Source organism: Mus musculus, chromosome 4 (assembly GCF_000001635.26).
Source record: "Mus musculus strain C57BL/6J chromosome 4, GRCm38.p6 C57BL/6J".
NCBI classification, from domain to species: Eukaryota; Metazoa; Chordata; class Mammalia; order Rodentia; family Muridae; genus Mus; species Mus musculus.
Window position 1 is genome coordinate 138,748,658 of NC_000070.6, and position 21,799 is coordinate 138,770,456.

The 21,799-nt window shown below is 50.2% G+C and overlaps 1 protein-coding gene and 1 long non-coding RNA gene across 3 annotated transcripts; both read right to left on the reverse strand.

Annotated features, from left to right (window-relative positions):
* Positions 1–1,875: 1,875 nt before the first annotated feature.
* Pla2g2f (phospholipase A2, group IIF) lies at positions 1,876–8,941 on the reverse strand. Of its 2 annotated transcripts, none has more exons than NM_001360875.1 (5): positions 8,704–8,941; positions 8,050–8,102; positions 5,469–5,613; positions 4,606–4,715; positions 1,876–3,766 (listed from the first exon to the last, which is right to left on the reverse strand). In NM_001360875.1, exons 2-5 carry the CDS (start codon positions 8,087–8,089, stop codon positions 3,555–3,557), a joined length of 507 nt encoding a protein of 168 aa, NP_001347804.1. In that variant the 5' UTR covers positions 8,090–8,102; positions 8,704–8,941; the 3' UTR covers positions 1,876–3,554. Both variants share the same exon structure in this region, with proteins under 2 accessions (NP_001347804.1, NP_036175.2).
* Positions 8,942–12,716: 3,775 nt separating this feature from the next.
* Positions 12,717–21,043, reverse strand: Gm42332. The gene is made up of 3 exons (XR_881522.1): positions 20,957–21,043; positions 17,521–18,463; positions 12,717–12,798 (listed from the first exon to the last, which is right to left on the reverse strand). It is a non-coding gene; the product is annotated as a predicted gene, 42332 (long non-coding RNA).
* Between the last annotated feature and the right edge of the window lie 756 nt (positions 21,044–21,799).

Genomic DNA, 21,799 nt, shown 5'->3' on the forward strand with positions numbered 1-21,799 from the left:
TCCACTGTCTTTGCCTGAAACGTCTGGCGGTTTTGAGAGGTAGTATTGGTGTCCATGAAAAGATGGTGGAGGTAATATCCTTTTGCTCCAGGGGAACATTGGCTGCCTGGGGTGAGATCTGTCTGTGGGATAGGGACCCCACTGTAGTTCCACAGCAGAGGAGCCAATGTGGTGAATAGCACCAGGTGTGACCTATACTGACCACCAGGTGTCACCCAAGTCCTAGAAAAACAGTCATAAATCTGGCCTCAGTGGGAGAGGATGCACCTAGCCCCACAGACACTTGATGTGCCAGGGTGAGGAGATATTGGGGGGTGGGGGTGCACAGCAGACAACCTCAGGGCTCAGAAAGGCTGAGCCGGAGTAACAAAGGAGAGACAGACTGTGGGAGTGAGGAGCCCACCTCAAGGTCCTGGTTTTCCTGCCCTTCCTCTCTCCCCAGCCCTACCCGAATGGCCTCTGGGCATCCCTGGGACGCCCCTCTCCCCACCAGACTTGGAACATCTTCATCTGTACTGGCATACCACAGAGCACCGTGTGTGAAGGTTAAGGCCTTCCTCACCCGCCAGGCCTGGGCTCTTGGGGAACAGAGGCCATACCCAGGAGACACTAAGGATACAGAGTCTCTGTCTTCTTCTAGAATCTCCTAATGAGCTGGGTCTGCGATGCAGAAAGGCTGCTCCACTAAGGACTGAGGCAAGGGACAGAAGCTGTGTGTGTCAGCCTCCCCTCCCTTGGGAACTTCTTCCCCCATACCCCCAGGAACACTGGGCTGGGCTGGTTTTGTCCACTTTACACATCCTACAGTTGGGAAAGAAGGAGTTTCTACTGAGATGTTGCCTCCATCAAACTGGCCAGCAGTGGTACCTATGGGGCATTTTCTTGATTAGTGATTGACGTGGGAGGGTCCAGACTCTGTGGGCCGGTCCATCCCTAGGCAGGGTTGAATAAGAAAGAAAGCTGAGCAAGCCATAGGGAGCAACTTAGAGAGCTGCTTTCTTCTGTTTCCTGCCGCTGGCCCTGCTGAAAGCCCTACCCTGACTTCCCTCAATGATCAACGGTGACAGAGATGCATAAGGCAGATAAACCCTGGGCTCCCCCAGTTGCCTGTTGGTCGTGATGATTGTCTCAGCATTAGACATCAAAGTTGGACAAACACTCGTGCCTCTGGACACTGTGCCCATTCAGGAACCAGACGAGAAGACGTAAAGGAACCTGAATGGGAGAGGAGGCAGGGGCTGGGACCTAGATGGGTTTGCTCCATGGCTTCCTGTGGCTGCCCCACTTTCTCTATCTGAGGCATCTGGCCTCAAAACTAGTACCAGGAGGAGACTGATTTCCTGCCTCTCTCTGACCCTCCCACCCTCATTCAGCTCACTAAGATAGCTGCCATTTTCCTGGCTGCCCTATCAGGCTGTGACCTTTAGGCCAGAGGTTCCATCACAGAAGGGACAACCAGAGATACAGCCCTAAAAGAGGGCGGTGTCCGCACCTCAGCCACTCGTTGCTGCACATCAGTGTGGAAGCACAAAGGGAGGGGTAGTCGATGGCCGTTTGCATGATTCGGAGCACAGCTGTGGCTTCAGAGACTTTGGGACAGTGCCCCGGGCAAGGTGGATGCCTGAAGCAGCCCACACAGGTTGTCATCATGGAGTGGTGGGTCCCCACGCCCCTGTCCATCACCTGGGCATCACCTTCCTCCCTTCTCAGCTGTGCCTTTAGCCTCACCGGGCCGTATCTCCCCACAAGCATAGGGGTGAGGGAAAGATGGAGCTCGGCCAGCCGTGACACGTAAAGGAACCTGCCTTCCTCGGTACTGGAGACCTAGGAGTGCATCCCTGTACCCACCCTGACCCTAAGAAGGACCCAGCAGTGGCAGCCAAGACAGGAGGGTTTTTATTAGTTTGGGGAAGAGATGTTGTATTCTGTGGAGACAGGGGGAGGGGGGTTGAGGTACAGGTGAGCTGGGTCCTACAACAGTAGAGTCTCATTGGCCCAGCCTACTCTATAGGAATATACCCATGCAGGAGCCCACACGTCTGGTGTCAAAACTCAGCAGGAACTCTCTGGGCGCCCATCCCAACGCCACCCCTGGCTTGATGGGAGCAGTGAGGCAGGGAAGACCAGGGAGGCTTGTTGGCTGAGCCTCTGAGAGGGTAAATGAGGAAGATCACAAGGCTGGGGCAAGCTGGGTCAGTGCACATAAGTGACCACTGTGTCACACCACAACCAGCATGAGGCAAGCTTCAGAGAGTGGCCCCTCTCACACATGTGCTGCCATTATAGACACCGCTATCTACATAAACACCCTTCCCTGCCTCTATACCACCCTGCTTGGCTCTCTGTCTCCAGTGACAGTGTCCCATGTAGCCACACAAGCTAAGCCTCCCGGTGAATATTGTCAGCATCCGGACAAGGCTGGGTCCTCAGTGTTGACATTGGATGGAGGCAGAAGACAGATATGAGGTAGGGCTAGACACTGTTGACCCTGAGATGGAAGGAGAGGCAGGGGACAGGGAAAGGTACACCTGAAGAAATATGAGGCTGGGGATAGCAGAGGTGACCTGCCAGCAGGAGCCCTCACCTCTGCCCAAGATTCCCCAGAGCTGTGGGGCCCAGTACCCTCAGTAACACTAGCCCTTTACCATCCCTTCCCTTGCTGTTCCCACTGACATGTCTGGCAACTGGCCTGAGCCTCATCACAACTTGCCTCTACCTCTCCCCCAGCTCCTTTCCTTACTACCCCGTTCCCTCTCCACCTGAGTTTTCCTTTCAATCTCCTGATTTGACCCTCCCTTCCACATTTCAACCCAGACCTTAGTGTCTTCCCCAGTGACAGTCTGAACTAGGCTCTCCCTGCATAGAGAGAGAGTAAGCTCCCAGCAGCCCTGGCCTGCTGCTCTGAATGTGGGTGGGACAATGAATGGCACGGGGTGGGGGGGTACCCACCACTTCTGGGCAGGAGTCAGAGGGGCAGGAAGAACTGTGGAGGTGTGACCACCTCCAGCCAGTCCCTGTATGTGCAGCTACTGTGTATATGGGGTCCCTGTGCCCTCGAAGCCTGCCCGGAGGCACTCTGGGTAAGAGAGGTCAGGCTTTGGGCCTAGATGCATCCTGTTGACTAAGGACTGGATGGGGTCACCCACTCTGTGAATGAGACTCTAGAGAGCCACAAGTCTGAAAAGTAGAGATGACTCTTTATGTCAGCTTGTGGGACTCCAGGGTCCCCCCCAGAACCCAGGCCTCAACCTGGCACTTTGCCTGCCTGGGAGTGGATTTTCAGGCCTGTGAAAGGTCTCAAAGGTTCTTGGAGTTGAGCTGGGGGGGGGGTCATCATTTCTTTCCATATCCAGGAGAGATCCCCAGATGCTTAGTGTAAGACTGACAGAGTGATACCACTAACAAGCCCTGGCCTTCTAGAATCTTCTAGTACTGAGCTCACTACAGGACTGGGACGGAGCCACAGGACAGTTCTGCACCCTATCTGGCCCCACACATCAGATGTAGACCCCAGCGGGACATCCCACCGTCTCTTCTCTCGGACCTCAGTCAGGCTAGGTTGAGACAGGGGTCGCAGGGAGGCCATGCCCACAGGTGACTTCCTCTGGGTACGGGTCATAGATGCTGCAGTTGGGTGTGGGGCCCTGGCAGTAGACGTTGAAGTAGCCTCGGTACTTGTTCCTGTATGGGTGATCCTTGAGGCACAGAGTCAGGCTCTTGTCACACTCGCATGTCTGCTTGTCACACTCCGTCTCATTGAGCTCAGCTGTCATGGAAAGGAGGTTTGGGGTCTGGGTGATGCCAAGACAAGAGGGGAGGGAGGGAAGCTGACTGAGAACCCAGTGGCCTTTGGGATATGACTTGAAGCCAGTAGGTATTGTGTCACCCTGACTCTTAGGGTGCCCTGCTCTGGGTGGGGCCTCTAGCACAGGGTAAAACTAGAGAATCTCTGAAGTCTAATGTGGCCATTGTATAGTTGGGACACCTGAGGCTACAAACGAGGGATATAAGGGAGCTGGAGAGATGGCTCAGCAGCGGAGAGCACTGGCTGCTCTTGCAGAGAATCCAGGTTTGGTTCTTGGAGCCTACAACAAGGGGCTCCCAACTGCCTGTGACTCTGATTGCTGGGAAATTGTCGCCCTCTTCTGGCCTCTATGGGTACGTGCGCACACACACGGTACACATATAGACAGGCAGGCACACACAAATACACAAAATGAACAGAATTAAGATGAAAAGGGGTAAACCCACCCCTATCTGTCACTATCTATTCTCCCAGACCCCTTCCTTTAGTGGAAGAGTCAGGCAAGCCCCCACTTTCCTAGGCAGTGATTGGCAAGGGCCAAGTAACAAAAGGTGGTTCTTACCCAAACTCTTGCTGCTTATTCTAACTCCTCATGTTACGCTAATATGAATTTGAAATCAACAGCTAACTTTTAGTGTCAGTGTGTCTCATTTGGGATAGTCATCCCGCCCCCCAAAACCGTTTTTCATGATTTGCTTGAAATTCAATTTTAGTGGGTCATCCTGGGTTTGTGTTAGGATCCTCCACCCCCACCCCTGCACTATGCCAATCCAAGCCTCACTGTCAGGGGAGGGACTCACTGCAGACAATCATGGTGCCATTCTCGATCCTGTGGTCATAGTGGTCCACGTAGGGGCGGCAGCCCTGCTCAAAGAGCTTCTCATAGCAACAGTCGTGGGCATGGCAGCACCTGGCAGAGGCAAGCAGACAGCGGTGGGTGGCTGACCTGTGTCCTACCCTCAATCCCCAGCAGAGACCTCAGATCGTCTCCTTTAGTCCCTATGATCAGTCTGTAAGACTACAGTCTGGAGAAGGGGGTGGGGAGTAGAGCTACATGCCCAAGGTCACAGAGTAAAGCAGAGCTGCCATTAACACCCCGAATTATTGTCCTTGGTCCTCTTTGTCAGGGCTCTAGGTCCAGAGTGGAGCTTCAACAGGAGTCAGGTATCCCAGCAACCCAGTCAGGGAGGGAGGGTAGGAAGGACACCACAGCTTTCAAACTCAGGCCTGATTGTGTTTGGCCAGGGGGAGATGGGGTGGTGGTGGGGCCAACAGGCAATAGGATAAATATAGAGCAGTTATTCCCACCCCTTCTAAAAGAGGGCAGCTGACTGCCAGCTCCCTGTGGTGCCAGACTTGGTGCTGGCCGCTGCTAGGGAATTGTGAGCAGAAGCCATGGCTTCCAGGTCTCTTAGTCTGAGGGAGGAAGCACAGTCTAATGGGGGTGGGTTCCATGGTATCCCTTGCCATTGTGGAGCATCAGCCATGAGACTGGCACCTCCTTGTCTGTCGGAGGACATCAAGTGCCGCTCCTTCACTCCTTCCTTGAGCAAGAAGGTTGAAATCTTGGGCAACAAAAGCATCTAAGATACCGACGAGCTTCCTCCTGAGCCTGTCTGTCAGCCGCTCCCATCTCTCACCACAGGAGGCCTCTGGAACCTACCAGTCTACCTCATCCATGGGATGGCCGCGTCCCCCCAGCCCGCAGTAGCAGCCGTAGCCCACAAAGGACAGGATGGAGTTTCTGTGTGTGATGGCCTCCACCATGGACTTCAGGTTCAGCAGGCTGCTGTGGGCCGTGGTTACCACTGCAAGAAGGGTGGGAGAGTCAGGTCTAGCCTGGGAGCTCCTCAGAGCTAAGGCTAGCCCCAGAGTCAAGAAGTGGAATGAGACAGGAAAGGGAAGGAGGGATGGGAGGGGGAGAAACATACAAAATCCTGTAGGCTGGGGTGTCACTCACTCCAGCCCGGAGGACCAAATATGGTTCATGTTAGCTGCCGGCCAGGCAGTGTCCTAAGCCCTACCATTTACCCACTCATTACGCTCCTACCGCTCTTACCGTAAGTCGTGACAGTGTTGTTATCACATTTTTATAGATAAGCAAATTGAGGCTGGAGCCCTGAGTAACTTGCCTAGGGTCCTGCTGTCACATGACGTAAGAGAACCAGGACTCAGGGTTCCTCAGCCACACCCTCTGCCTTACAGGCATGGCCTCGGATGGAGCCACTTCCTGATAAACACAGAGTAAATGTAAAAATACTAAAAGTCAGAATCACATTTCAGCTGGGTTTGGTGCTACACGTTCTGCCTACTCAAGAAATAGTCTGAGGCAGGAGGATTGAACATGCAATGGCTGCGTGGGCTATAGATAGGGTTCAAGACCAGCCTGGGCAACTTAATGAGATCAGAGACCACTGCCCCAAGAGGCCATTCTGAATGTCTGGTTCACTGGCGAGGGTCACAAATGGCACATACTGTCATGAGTTACAGGAATTTGATTGCACTCTCTTTATGACCTCTGTCTGGTGTCTCTGTGGCTCAAGGGGAGCAGGGTCCCTGCCTGCACTCCTGGCGTAGGTGTGTCTCAGCACAGAGCACACACAGAGGAAGTCACTTCTGCCACCATCTACCTCAGCTTCCAGGCATGGTCAGGCCCTCTAGCCATCTGTCCCTCCTTCCTGTCGACTGTTTCCCTCTCTGTGGTCCCTTGTAGGGTGTGGCTCTCACTGAGCTATCTGTCCAGAGTCAGTGCATCGAGCCTGGGGCCTGCAGTCCCTACCTGGGTGAAGCCACTCACATCTTCCACCCCCACCTCCTGCAACACACACACACCAACAGGAGGGAGGTCTTATCCCCATTTGCAGGATGAGAAAACTAAGGCTCAAAGAGTAAACAGGCTTACTCAGGTGGCACAGGCTCATAGTTGCAGAGTTCAGGTAGGAGCCTGGTCTGTTGTCCTTAGCCGGATGCTAAGCCAGACGGTGTGGAGCCTGTGTGCATGGAACTTCCACTCTGGCCTGCTCCAGTTGCACCTGGAGTTAGGCACCCAGCTCAGTACCTGCCCCCTGCCCACCCCACATCCTTCAGCCTCAAAGATAAGGAAATGTTCTGAGAGACAGGAAGCCCAGGATCAGAGAGCTGGAGACTGGATAGATTCCAGCAAGCCTTGGAGCACCTGGTTGTCACTGTGAGCCCTGACTGTCTCCTCCCCTGACTTGGAAGCGCTATCTCTTATTGTAGCTGCAGGCATCTTACCCTGGGGGCAGGGTATATGCAGTACCAGGCTCCTGGCCGTCAACTGTCAGCTCTCACAGCATGAGAGTAAGAAACATATATGATTATGCAACGGACACACACACACACTTGCTATACACAAAGCCATCACATATGGCACTCAGGAAAATCAGCTTATACAGAACTAAGACTGTGTTCACAGGCAGAAGAAATAGCTCATGTTTAGTCTCCTGGGACCAGTGGTTTGGGAGAGACAGGAGGGGTTGTTTTCTAAATGACAGGTCACTTTGTCTGACTGCATCAGCCCTTTCTTGTGTTTGGCCACAATGAACCCATCATTGGGGATGCAAGGTAAAGTCAGGCTTGTGTTAGGAGCCTCACTCAGCCGTGCTTCTGCTCCAGGAAGCCCTGGGTATCAGCCCTAGGACAGAAGGCACACAACACATACCCACGCATGAGCACACACACACACATGCTCATGTAGAGCTACGCTGTGTCTCATTGTCACTCACACACTGTTGACACAGACATCACAATGAACACGGACGTTCACGGAGATGCCAGCCAGCAGTGAGCCGAGTTTTACTGAGGTGTGGGGCCTACAGACATCGCGTATGCTCAGACACACCTACACTCATGCACAGACACGCATCTAGCTGCGCACAAACTCATTAACTCCTGCCAGCACGGAAAGTCACTAATACATATGCTCGGACTCACAATGATAGCAAACACTGCTAGTTTACGAGGCTTGCTCAGCACCTGCCCAGCATAGCTCATTAAAAAAAGGAGGCTACTGGCTTGTTTACAGGTGCCCAGAACTAAACAGCCCCCAGAGGACAGGATGAAGCCTGACAGGGAAGTGGAGAGGCCCAGAGAGAGGAAGGACTTGTTTTCCAGTGGTACAACACAGGCACCCACAACACAGGCATCCACGTTTCTAGGAAAAGGCTGGGGAGGTGGGGGTGGGGAACAGGAAATCAGAAAGGTCTCCCGGGAGCCATGCTCACCACTGCCGGCCAGGACTGCGATGGCAAAGAATTTCTTCATACCCAGGCTGGACCTGAGAGAGAGGAATAGCCATCCTGAGCCCTCCTCTCCAGCTGCCCGTAGCCTGTCCCACCCAAGGCCTCACCCATGCTTTCTCTTGCCCAAGTTACTGTCACCCAGCCCTCTGATCAACACCTCCCCACCTGGCCTGTGTCTCCTGGGAAGGACACATCCCGGAGTGGCAGAGCCACCAGAACCAATTTCAGCTCCAACTTTGAGCCCCAAGATAGGAAGCCATTGTCATGCATCAGAGCCAGCTCTCTTGAGTCCATACTCTAAGGAGTCCTAGGACCCTAGTCATGGGGACCCCACCTGGCAATTGGATCTTAAAACCTAAAACCAAGGGCCCTGGGTCACTGGAGTCTAGTTCCAGCTCTGCAGATGCTGAGTGACCACAGGCACAGAGATCTCTCAGCCTCTCTGAGCTTCAAGAACAAAATGAAGTTGACTAAATGGTCCCGACGTCCTTCTAGCACTAGACACAGCTGGCAGCACTAGACTCAGCGTGCAGAAGCTCAGAGATCTTTCTGGAGAACGGACTCCGGGAATAGATCCCTTACCTCGCCGCTGCCTCTCTCCGTGGAATGGTCCGTTCCAGGGCAGCAAGCACCTACCTGGAGGTTTTAGAGGGAGAGGCCCTGAGGCTTGGGCTCTTCCGTCCAGTGGAGTGTTTAACCAGCGCCTTCTTCCTGAACCCTTTGGGGTTGGCCTGTGCCCCATCTGCCATGTCGTGGATTTTGGAAGGCCACCGACATAGAGCTTGAGAGGTCCTTAATATGCCCAAAAGTCTCTGGAGAGCAGGCCCCAGCTTCACGCTGTCACGCACAACAAGCAGGGTAGTGCCGGGGCAATGGCCCTGGGCAGGAGGCAGATGACAGATGTCCTAGAAACTGGCTCCACCTCCTCCCTCCCACTGATACAGCCCTTCCCACACCCGGCTGGTAAAATTCCTACCCCACATCAGCCTACCCACCCCCTTGGGCTTGGGAGTGGGGTTTATCGATCAAGAATTAGTCCCACCCCCTGCACCTGAAGCAAGGGCTGAGCTCACCCCATCCCCAGCTGGAAGATGCTAAGGAAAATGTTACCCAACACTTGTCTGAGAAAAACAAAAGGTACTTTCTTCAAGGGACCTTCCTGTAGGGAATACCACATTAGGGCCTTACAGTGAGCACGTGGGATTGGGCTCTTCCAAATACAAGGCTAAGAGAGTTAAGTTCCCAGAATGCACAAGGGTCTGAATCCGGCACGAAAGAAACCCAGTTATGGTGGCACGTGCCTGTAGCCCTGGCACCTGGCAGATGGAGTCAGGAGAAGCAGAGTTCAAGTTCATCTTCATCTATATAGCAAGTTCCAGGTTACCCTGGCCAACATAAGACCATGTCTCAAGAGAATGGGGAGTGGAGAAGAGCCGGAACGTTGCCTCAGTGGTTAAGGGCACTTGCTGTTCTTGCAGAGGACCTGAGTTCAGTTCCCAGCACCCACATTGCAGCTCACAACTGCCTATAACTCCAGCTTCATGGAATCCTGCATCCTCAGGCACCAGGCATACGAGTGGTCCATACACAGACACAGACACACACAGAGACACACACACACACACAGACACACACACAGAGTCATGTGCGCAAAGCATTCATACACATAAAAATAAATAGAACCTGGCATGATAGCTCAGTAGTTAAAGGCACTCATTGCCCTTGCAGAGGACCCAGGTTGAATTTCCAGCACCCACGTGGTGTCTCACAACCATCTGTAATTCCCCTTCCTGGGGCTCCGATCGATGCCTCTTGTAACTTTAAGTGCAGTACACATGCATGCACTTAGGCACATACACATAAAATAAGATATAATTTTTTTAAAAGCTGGGTATGGCGGTGCACACCTTTAATTTCAGTGACTTGGAAGGCAGAAGCAGCCAGATCTCTGAGTTCTAGGCCAACTGGTCTACAAAGTGAGTTTCATGGCAGCCAGGGCTACACAGAGAAACCCTGTCTCAAAAAACAAAAACAAAAAAAAACCAACAAAAAACAAAATAAATCAATCAAATATATACGTTTTTTATGTTTTTATTTTTAAAGAAAAAAGAAGTAAATGAAACCAGGAGAAGAGAAGGGTTTGTGGGTACAAATCATGGAGAGACTGTGGCAGGGCAGAGGTTCCAGCTAAGCTGCCTGGACAGCTTTTCCTGGAGAAATCGGGGTGATCAGGCATTACCCCAGAGAGTGTCAGAAGCCGAGGGGCTCCTCAGATATGAGAGCTGTCAGAGAGGAATGGCAGAAATCCCAGCTGAACCATCTTAACAGGACTGCAGCTAAAAATGGACACTGCGGAGACTCACATCAGAACCTAACCTTCAGAGCCCAGCTCAGAAGAGAGTTCAGAGGAACCCAAGTCTGCCCGAGTGAAGGAGACTTGCTGATAAGGGGGATTTACGTGGACACATACCTGTCCCCTGTCCAGATGGACAGAATCCCCCTCATATCTGAAAGAGGGCTCCAGCCATTCATGAGCATGTGGGTGGCCATCTCCCGCAGGCTGAGACCGGAGGTGATCCAGCACGTGCATGTGGTAGAAAGCCCCCAGCATCATCATGAGCAAGGCCTTTTGGGGTTCTTTTTGACCCTGTCCTGGTGGGTAGCAACCACACTCAATGTGGCCATCTAGAACACTCCAGGGCTTCAAACAGCACCCCTGGCCTCCAGCAACAGCTCTCCTAATTCTCATTCTCTCTCTCTCTCTCTCTCTCTCTCTCTCTCTCTCTCTCTCTCTCTCTCTCTCTCTCTCTCTCCCTCTCTCCCTCCCTCCCTCTCCCTCTCCCTCTCCCTCTCCCTCTCCCTCTCCCTCTCTCTCTCTCTCTCTCTCTCTCTTTCACACACCCACCCCAAAAATGTCTTTGAAAATCACTATAAGCTCCCTGAGTGGTACCATAGTCTCTGGCGGAAGGTCTGCTGAGTCAGGGGACTAGCATCAGTTTGTTTGTGTGTGTGTCTGGTCTCTGTCATTACTGTCTACTGTGTGGGCTTAGAAAAGAAGGGGGGGGCTGAGATCCAGGGGCTGCCTGAGCAGGCTGAGCAGGGACAGATCCTCCATCTCCAGGCTGAAGACCTTGGCCATTGGGTCTCCTTCCCTGTTCTGTGCCCTCCTCATCTGTGAAGTCAGGATGCCAAGGCCTCCTTCCAGAAATTGTAACCGCCATGAGCAAGCTCTCATTCTTTGGGGCATACATGGGGCTCTGTTTTAAAAACTGGATGGAGTGAACTGGCTTGGGAAAATAGTCCTGTTGGAAAAGGTATTCAATGTGATCCCTTCAGCCACACATCTCTCCTCCTCCAGTGTTTCCAATCCTGTTGGCAAGGGTCCCCCAAAGTGGCTCTTCCTCTTCAGGACTTTCAGACTTCCTATTCTGGCTGTCCCAAGCCACTGGGGCTATCTCAGGCATCCTTCATTGTCCCCTACCCATCCCCTAACCCCCCCCCCCCCTTCCAGGTTTCTTGTCTGTAGGAAGGTTCCTCCTCTCCCCAGGGAGTCCCTGGCAGCCTCCAGCCACACATCCCCACACGTGAAGGCTCTAATTTGTATCTGGAAATGCGTTCCTTTGCAGGTTCCTGTATGTTTTGGTTTATGGACCTTGACACAGGTTGGGGATCCCAGAGAGCAGGAGCCCTTATTTTCTCAAGGAGCCCCAGGATTTCCCTAGATGACAATGGCTTGTTCTACCATCACAGACTGGCAATGGCAAAGCCGGTCGATATTGCTGTCTGTGTCTGCAGGGAGCCAAGTTCTAATTTTATGCCCACGTTTGCATCCATCTCTCATGAAGATCACTGAACTTTAAAGAAGACAGAGCTTCCAGGCTGCAGGAGCCGAGAGTGCCTGCACTCAGGATGTGGCCAAGACCTGGGACCCTAGAAAGCCACTTTGTGCCCTGAAATTCTGGTGGAGGAGCAAGTCAGCAGGTCAAGCAGGTCCTTCCCGGGGCCTGGCTCCTCCCTCTTGGGGAGAGGCAGGCTCCTCCACTCCCACCTTCCCCTTCCAAGCTGCTAGTACTCAATAATGAATAATAAACTGGTCGGCCCAGAAATTCCACTTGTGGGAGAGCGGAGAGCGACTGCCAGATACAAACTGAAGCTGTTTCTGGAAGATGGGTGCAAAGAGGCGCCGTGGGGGTGACTTTGTGGCTTTTGTTTTTACGGACAATCAAGTGGGTTAGGGTCTGCTCCCATTTTCACTCACCTCTTTGAAAGCACTCTTTGCAAGTATAGACACATCCCGAGGCTCTAGGCTAGGGGGGTTCGAAAATCTGCACCATATGCATTTTGAGGGAGCACAATTCTGCCCAGAACAAGGATGGATAGGCGTTCCCTCGTGACATTCAAGTGAGGAAATGTCCAATCTACACTCCCCATAGCCGTGTTTATCCTGATCACAAAGCTGACAACATCACCCAAAAGGAAGATGACCATAGATGTGGAACCTCTTTCTTTTTTTTTTAAAGATTTATTTATTTATTATATGTAAGTACACTGTAGCTGTCTTCAGACACACCAGAAGAGGGTGTCAGATCTCATTACAGATGGTTGTGAGCCACCATGTGGTTGCTGGGAATTGAATCCAGGACCTTCAGTAGAGCAGTCGCTGCTCTTAAGCACTGAGCCATCTCTCCAGCCCAACGTGGAACCTCTTAACTAAATCCTGACAGGCAGCATCTATAAGAAACAAGAATATAAGCATATACACAAGAATGTGAACCATAACCAAGTTGGTTTTATCCCAGGAATGAAAGGTTAATTGATTTTTACACTAAGAATCCAACCCATGTGTATTATTCCACGTGTATAGATTTAAATGGGGGAAAGCATAAGATGTCTTGGATGTAATCAAACCAACCAAGAAACACCAGTGGCAAAATCCAGATTTATTCCTGGCAAATAAATCAATAAATAAGTTAGAAAATTGAGATCTAAGTTCAACTATAGTCCACGGGCAATGTCCTACTTGAGGCTAAAATGTGAATAAGAGAGGGAGAGGAAGAGAGAGAGAGAGAGAGAGAGAAATACACTAAGACCCCAAAGAATGCAACTGTCCCTGAACCCGGTGACACATGTGACCAATCTCAGTGCTCAGGAGGCAAAAGCAGGCAGATTTCCTAAGAGTCTGAGGCCAGCTTGGGCTATATAGGGAGAAACTATCTCAAAAAATAAGCCATCCCCACTACCAACAACAAAAGAATGCGTTCCAGGACAGCCAGGGCAAACCCTGTCTCAAAAAAAAAGAATGCTTCTAATAGCCTTGGCGTGATAATCCCCGTGAGGATTCTTCCCTGGCCATTGCTTCTGCCAGTCACATGCTTAAGGTAGAGCCCTGTCAAGAGAGTGTCTTCTCTTACTTGAAGCTGACCTCTGATGACAGGAGGAACATGTCTATAAACTGGCTAAGAAGCCCATCCCCAACCAGTGTGACCTCAAAGGACTCACAGGACACAGTACAGTATGCACTGTGGTAATTAAAGAAGCCTAGATCTAGCCAGGCACAACACGTTGTGTCTGCCTGAACTCCCAGTGCTCAGGAAGCAGAGACAGGGATCACAGGTTCAAGGTCAGCCAGAGTTACATAGTGAGACCAGGTCTGAGAAACAAAGCAAAATAGCTTTCCCCCATCTGACGAATTCCTACCACTAGGATGAGGGCACTAAGTTCTGGATGGCTCTGATAGAGAGATGATGACCCATCCGTTGACCCAGTATCGCCTGAGTCCTCCGCCATCCTCAGGAAGATGAGTCACCCGTAGCTTTGTCCCAGTTGTACACACTCGCCTGTGTGCTCGAGCAATGAGATCACTATTTTACATTTTAGAAGAAGTGGTGTCTCACACTGTGATCTCAGCCCTTAGGAAGGGAAAGCAGGAGGAAGGCCGAGGGTTCAGGACCAGGCTGGACTGGCATTGAGTTCCCAAACACCCAGGAAATATAAGACTATGTCTCAAAAAAAAAAAAAAAAAGCCATGAACAACAACCCCGTAGAATCTACACATAATGAATTCATACACTGAGTTCAGCTAGGTTGCAGAGTAGAATAAGAAAATCCAAAATAATAGCAGGGTTTTTTAAAAAAAATTTGTGTATATGAATACATTATCACTATCTTCATACATACCAGAAGAGGGCATCAGATCTCATTACAGATGGTTGTGAGCCACCATGTGCTTGCTGGGATTTGAACTCAGGACCTCTGGAAGAGCAGTCAGTGCTCTTAACCGTTGAGCCGTCCCTCCAGCCCAACAGTTGTTATTTCTACATGCTGAGTGTTTAAAGCACATTTATAAAAATACCCCAAGTATCAAAGATGTATGAATGAAGCTGATAAACAAATGGAAAATGTGTACACTGAAAATTCAAGCGCATTAATGCAATAACTAAAGAGAAAGCCTTCTTTTTGACAAGACTACAGGAGATAGCGAGATGGCTACATTCAAAAGATTGAGGCTGAACTCCTTCTTCTTGCCACCCACAAAAGTTAGTGCGAAATGGGGCTGGAAACATGGCTCAGCAGTAAAGAGTGCTTGAGGCTTTTGTCAGGGAACATAAATTTGAGTCTCAGCACCTGAGTCTATTAAGTCATTTGGGATGCATAAAATTAGAAACCGAAGTTGGGCTTGGCGACATGCACCTTGCATCCTAAACACTTGGGAAGTAGAGGTAGGAAGAGCAAGGGTTTGAGGCCAGCCTGGGTAACACAAGGCCCTGCTCAGAAAACAAAAAGGAAATTGAGTTAACGGGTGGAGACACAGCTCAGTGGCTAGAGTGTTTGCCCTGCATGTATGAAACCCTGTGTTCAGGTCACCACACAACCTGAGGATGCTGGCTCCCATCTGCAATCTTGGTACTTGAGAGACGGAGAGAGGAGTCTCTCTCTCTCTCTTTCTCTCTCTCTCTCTCTCTCTCTCTCTCTCTCTCTCTCTCTCTCTCTCTCTCTCTCTCTCTCTCTCAATATGATTCAGAAACCTACATGTAAGGTATAAGGCTTTAGAAAGCATCCAGGTATGATGGTGTGTGGTTATGGTCCCAGTACTGAGGAAGCAAAGGCAGGAGACTGACTCACCAATGAGTAGAGGCCAGCCTGGGTTGCATAGCAAGACCCTGCATCAGACAAGCAAATGAAACTTGAAAGGGAAAAAAAAGTCTTAGAAGAAAGTGGGGGAGTAAATCTCAATGGCATTGGATTAGGTAATGGCTTCTTAAATCGTGTCACAACAGCACAAGAGATATTAAAACTAAATTGGGTTTTCACCGGAATTTAAAATCCTGTGCTTCAAACCATACTCTCAAAAAAAAAAAAAAAAAAGTAAAAATGTAAGCCACAGGGTGGCAGAAAATCATGTGTGTCGTAGACTGTAGACAAACATACAAGGACTCTCACGAGTCAGCAGTAAAGCGAAACCAACCCGATTTCAAAATGACAAAGACCTGGAACAGTTGCTTCTCCGCATAAGATAAAGTGATGACCATGGAAAGGCGTTTAACGTTGTTAGTCACTAGAAAAATACAAATCAAGGCAGCCATGAGAAACTGCCTCACGCCCACTAAGACAACTCTCATGAAAAGAGATGGTGAGAATTCCACACCCGGGAACCCTCGAGTGGCTTTGGAAAATAGTCTGACCCTTCCTCAAAGCGTTAGGTGTAGAGTTTTCCATATGAAACATAAGTTACAACTCGGGATCTACATCCAAAGAAACAAAGCCAGCTATCATGGGATATGTACACTGGTCACAGTCACGCTGTGCAGTACAACCAAGAATGAGGCAGGCGTCCCACTGCTGGGCCAGGGGATGTGTGAAAGGTGAGCTGGCTACGCGAGCACATATTAGCCCATCACTGAGAGCAGCACAGAAGCTGCAATCCTAGGGCCCTGCTGGCAGATGGTTTCCACACAAGCATGAAGACCCGAGTTAGACCCTGCCACTTGGCACAGCGGGGCATGCCTGTAACTCCAGCCCTGAGAGGTAAAGACAGGAGGATCCGTGGGTCTCACTGGGCAGTGAGTCTAGCTAAGATCTGGCTGTGCTGAGAGACTTCTCTTGAAAAGTAAGTGGAGAGAATGAGGAGGACATAATGTGGACCTCTAGCCTACACACACACACACACACACACACACGTGCGTGTACGCACATACATACATAAACACATACAAACATGCACATATACCTGCATATATACATGTGCAAATACATACACATACCTGCATACATACACACCTGCATACACATACATACCTGAATACATACACTTGCATAAATACACACATGTATACATACACACATGTGTATACATACAAGAACACATATATACACACCTGCATACATACACAGATGAAAACATGCACACATATCTGCATACACACACTTGCATAAATACATACATGTATAGACACATGTGTGTATACATACATACATACATACAAGAACACATACTTAAACATCTGCATACATGCACACAAATGTACATACATACATACATACATACATACATACATACATACATACATACATACATACATACAAGAGCGCATACACAGACACACCAAGCAAACAAACAGAAAGGAATCGAGTGTCAGTAAGTGCTACAGTATGGGGGGAAATGTCAGGAAGGGGAAGCCGTCACTGAAGGCTATCCTCCTTCACTGAACACCAAACACTGTTGTGTGATCCATTCACATACAGATCTGAGACAGGCACTGAGATAGAAAATAGGTTAGTTAGCTAGCTGAGAGGAGGGAGTGTGGTGGAGCCAATCAGGAAGTGACAATCATCTGTAGAGTCCCACAGAGGGCCTCGGAGGCTAGATCGTGGCCACAATTAAATGAATGTGGCTCTTTTTAAAGAGCCGAAGCTGGGCACGGTAGCTACAAGTCAACAATCCCAAACACTTGGGAAGTAGTAAGAGGATCAAGGGTTTGAGGCCAGCCTGGGCTACACAGCCCCTGCTTAGAAAACAAAAAGGAAATTGAGTTAAGGAATGGGTGGAGACGCAGCTCTGTGGTAGAGCACATGCAGGAAGCTCCCAGTTCAGTTCCCACAAGGCAAGGCTGGAGGTACGCAGCTGCGATCTTGGTCCTTGAGAGGTGGAGACAGGAGAGTCAGAAGCTCAGGGCCATTCTCTCCTACATCTTGAGTTGGAGGCCAGTCTAGGCCATTTGAGAGCTTCTCTCAAAAAAATAATACTAAGTTGTATACTTGAAAGGACCTTCTAGGCACTCATCTATACACTGCCTTTGAGAATGGATCAGTTTGCTTGGCCTCAAGGAAGGAAGTCCCAACACATCTCCCAACATGAACAAACAAGAAAGCCATTAATCTCATAATGAAATACTCGAGCTGTCAATCACAGAGACAAACACCACAGAGTCCAGCTTCCGTGAGGTTCAAACTTACAGAAGCCAAGACGGAGAGTAGTGGTTTCCAGGGGCTGGGAGGGGAGTGGGAAGTCTTGATGCTTTCTCTGGGAGCAGAGTTTCAGTTTTGCAAGACGGAAAGTTCTGTGGGCGGATGGCGGGGACAGTTGAGCAACACGGTGAATACGCTGATGGCCAGGATGCCGCACAGTTGAAAAGATTACCATGGGAGTTATGTGCATTTTATATATGTTAAGGAAATTTTGTTTTAAATGATGGGTGGACCTACGTGTAAGATTTGAGCTTAGGGAATTTCTAAAAGAAAATGGGCTGGGCATGGAGATGCACATCTGTAAGTCAGTCCTTGGGGACTGGGAACTCAAGGCTAAAGAGCTCATGGCCAGCCTGTCTCAAAACTAAACTAAACAAAACAAAAACGGGCTGGAGAGTTGGCCCAGTGGTTAAGAGCACTGGTTGTTCTTGCAGAAGTCTCCACACCCACATGGAAGCTGTAACTCCAGTCCCAGGGCATCCAACGACCCCTATTGGCTACATGGGCACTATACACACATGCTACAGAGACATACATGAAGACAAAACACCATACACTCAAAATAAGTGGAAAAAAAGAAAGAAAGAGACCCAGTTCTTGCTGAGGCCCTGGGTTTGGGTCCCAACATCCACACCAGGTGCCTCATGATCACCTGTAACGTCAGTTCCAGGAGAGTTGATCAGACACACACACACCACCACCACCACCACCACCACCACTACCAGAGAACATCCTCATGGCCAGGTATTGGCACTGTCCTTGACACAACATGGAGAGCACAGCATGAGTGTCGGGAGAATCGCCAGCGTATTAGACTTCAGGAGCCTTCAACTTCTTGTCCCTTCCAAGAACCTCTCATGGAGATGGAAGAGTCTGGTGTGTAACTGGAGAGTAGAGCATTTTTCTCACATGCTTGACACCTGGATTCAATCTCCAGCATGGAAAGACAAAAGGAGGGGCAGAGGAGGCAGTAGGGGAGGGAGGAGGAGAACATTAAAAATGAACTAAGTATTTGAACAGGCACTTCACCAAAGAAGATGCATCATCAATTAGCACATGGGGGAGGTGCTGAGAACCATTTAATACACTTTCTTCTCCACTCCTTCTTCCTCTCATTTCTCTTCTCCCTCCTCCTCTCTCTACTCCTTTCTCCCTCCTCCTCTCCCTCCTCCTCTTTTCCCTCCTCTCTCTCCTCTTCATCACCCTCTTCTCTTCCCTCTCTGTTCTTCTAGGGGCCTCCGGTGCACAAGGATTGCTGTGTTGGGAGACCAGCTTGCCAGTGAGGTTTCAGAGCCTGCATCTGTCATCCACACCCATAGCACTGGGCCTATAAGCAGGCACAGCCATGCCTGGCTTTTATGTGGGTTCTAGGGATCTGAACTTGTGTCCTCAAGGTTGTCCAGCCAGCACTTTATCCCCTGGGCTGTCTCTGCTGCCTCGTGAATAGTTATGTTAGGGACTAATGACAGGGAAAGGAAATCTGTTGACTGGAGATGTAGCTCAGTGGTAGAGTGCTTGCCTAGCATGCGTAAGGCCCTAGGTTCGATCCCTAGTACTGTCAAGAAGAAGAAAAAAAAAAAAGAGGAAAAAAGGATAAAAGGTCATTATTCCCATTTCATGGGGGTAGAAACTGAGGCAGTGGGCTATGCATGCATCTCAGCCCTGCACAGACAGTTCCCTGAGGACCAGGCTGCCTCAGACCTGCCTGCCACTCTGCAGAGACCGTATTGTGCCTTGTGGTCAGATGAAAAAAACCAACAATCTAACAGAGCCAAACTTCTCCAGGAGGACCCCCTACATTTACACTGTTTTCTTGGGGCTCCCAAATGTCTACGTGAGTTTTCTAGAGCTACCATTACAACATGCCATCGGACTGAACAGGAAAAGAGAGAGAAAGAGAGCACATATATGCATGTGTGTACATGCACATGTATTCATGTGTGCACAGGCAGAGGCCAGAGGTTTCTCTCCCTTTAGTTTTTGAGATAGGGTCTCTTACTGAACCCTGGAGCTAACCACTTCCACTAGCCAACAAGAGGCTAGTTGTCTGGCCAACAGCCCCTGGGATCCTCTCTGCACCCCCTCCCCCGTCCCACCACCCAGTGTGGGATTTCATGTGTTCCATCACGTGTTCCATCATGTGGGCGCTGAGGATCCCAACACAGGCTGTCTGTAGGGCTTATGCAGCAAACACTTGGCTGACTGAGCATATCATCTCCCCAAGCCTGGGACTTTCTTTTTTCACTGTTGAGCAAGCTGGACATCTGAGCTAACAGGAAGGTGGGGATTAGTTCCTTCTGAGGTCTCTCTCCAGGTCTTGCTTCCTTCCTGGGCCCTTAGTCAGTCATTCTTCTGTGTCCTTTGGGGTATCTTTTGGCTCCTTACAGGAAGGGTCTTGCTACTGGCTGGGACTTGCCAAGTAGATCAGGCTAACCTGGGACTTGTTAAGTAGAGCCAGCTAGCCTGAGACTTGTGATCTTTCTGCCTCAGTCTCTCCTGTGCTGGGATCACAGGCTCAGACCATTCATGCTCACCTCCTATTAATCTCTCTACTAGAAGGACACACACAGCAGGCCAACCTTCCTGTGAGAAATGAGTGGTTCTGGTACAGATGGAAGCCCAAGAACACACACACAAACCACAGATGGGCTTCCTGGAGGAAGGGGAAGTTTGTGCATGCAAGAGGGCTGTCATTTCCTATAGACTTAATAGCAGGGTTCTGCAGGAACCTTGCCTCCAGGTCACAGGGCCACTGTGGGATTTGATTAATGATTTTAAACTATTGCCTTGGCTTTATTGTCCTACTTGTGTGAGTTGGCACCCTCTCTGTATCCTCAGAATAAATAAATAACAAGGCAAGCCATTATTTCTTTAAGGTGCCACTAGCTGTCTGTAGCACAGACCCGAGTACATCAACCACTGTCCCCAGCCCATGGCATGAAATCGTCAGAATGGCAGACCAGCCCCACTTCATAAACAAGAAGCAGAAATGGGGCAACAAGGTGTGGTGGCGCACACCTTTAATCCCAGCACTTGGAAGGCAGAGGCAGGTGAATCTCTGCATTCGAGGCCAGCCTGGTCTACGAGAGTCTGGGACATCCAGGGTTATTACACAGAGAAGACCTGTCTCAAAAACAAACAAACAAACAAACAAACAAACAAGAAGGCAGAAAGGAGTCTGGATGTGTGACTGTCAAGGTCAGAGCCGGAGGGACAGCAGGGGCTGGACAGGGGCTTCGAATGAGCAAGAAGATCCCAGCAATGACCACCTTCCTGCTTCTGGCTATGGCGAGGGCTAGGAATTTTGAAAGAGTATGAGATTTTTATTTATTTATTTCATTAATTATTTGTGTGTGGGGTGGGCATGCACATACCACATAAGCATGTGGAGAACTAAGGACAGCTTTCAGGAGACAGTTCTCACCTCCACCATACTGAGGCAGGATCTCTCTTCTGTTGCCCAGTTCTCTGGCAGGCAAGCTTTTGACCAGTTCTCCTGTCTCCATCCCCCATTCGCTAGAAGAGTGCCAGGATTACAGATGAGTACCTCCAAGACTGGCTTTTTTTTTTTTTGGTGGTGGTGGTGGGAGGGGGAGGGTCTGAGAAATAAACTCAGGTTACCACGTTTGCGTGGCTAGCATTTTTACCCACTAATCCAACCCCCACGAGTATGTGGATCACCCTGGATGAACCAAGAAGTCCCATGGAAATCCCCTTGCGTGTGACCAGCTCTCATCTAGAAATGAGGATCTCTGAGCCTGGGTGTCACAGCCCTCCCCAGGGGTCAGTCCCAAGCCTCATTCCTGGGAAGGAAGGGTCGCCAGGTGACCTCACTAATGTACCAACTATTATGTGTCAATCACTCCACCTGTCTTTCCTACAGAACCTCCTGGAACCCACTTTTCACACAGGAAATTTGAGGCTCAGAGAACTGAGACGTGACATTGTCAAGATGTCTGCTGGTGGAGCAGCGACAGTTCATAAACTAAGACATCAGGCCATCTAGAAGGTTCCCTGAACACACCCACTCTCTCTCTCTGTCTCCCTCTCCCCCTCCCCTCCTCCCCCTCTACTTCCTCCCATCCCCCCCTCTCTCTCGTGTGTGTGTGTGTGTGTGTGTGTGTGTGTGTGTGTGTCTGTGTCTGTGTCTGTGTCTGTGTGTGTAGGCTCACCCATTAGGCTAATTAAGCTGGCTGTCCAGTGAGCCCCAGTGGTCTACCCATCTCGGCCTTCCCAGCTCTGAGATTACAAACACAGCCACCACACT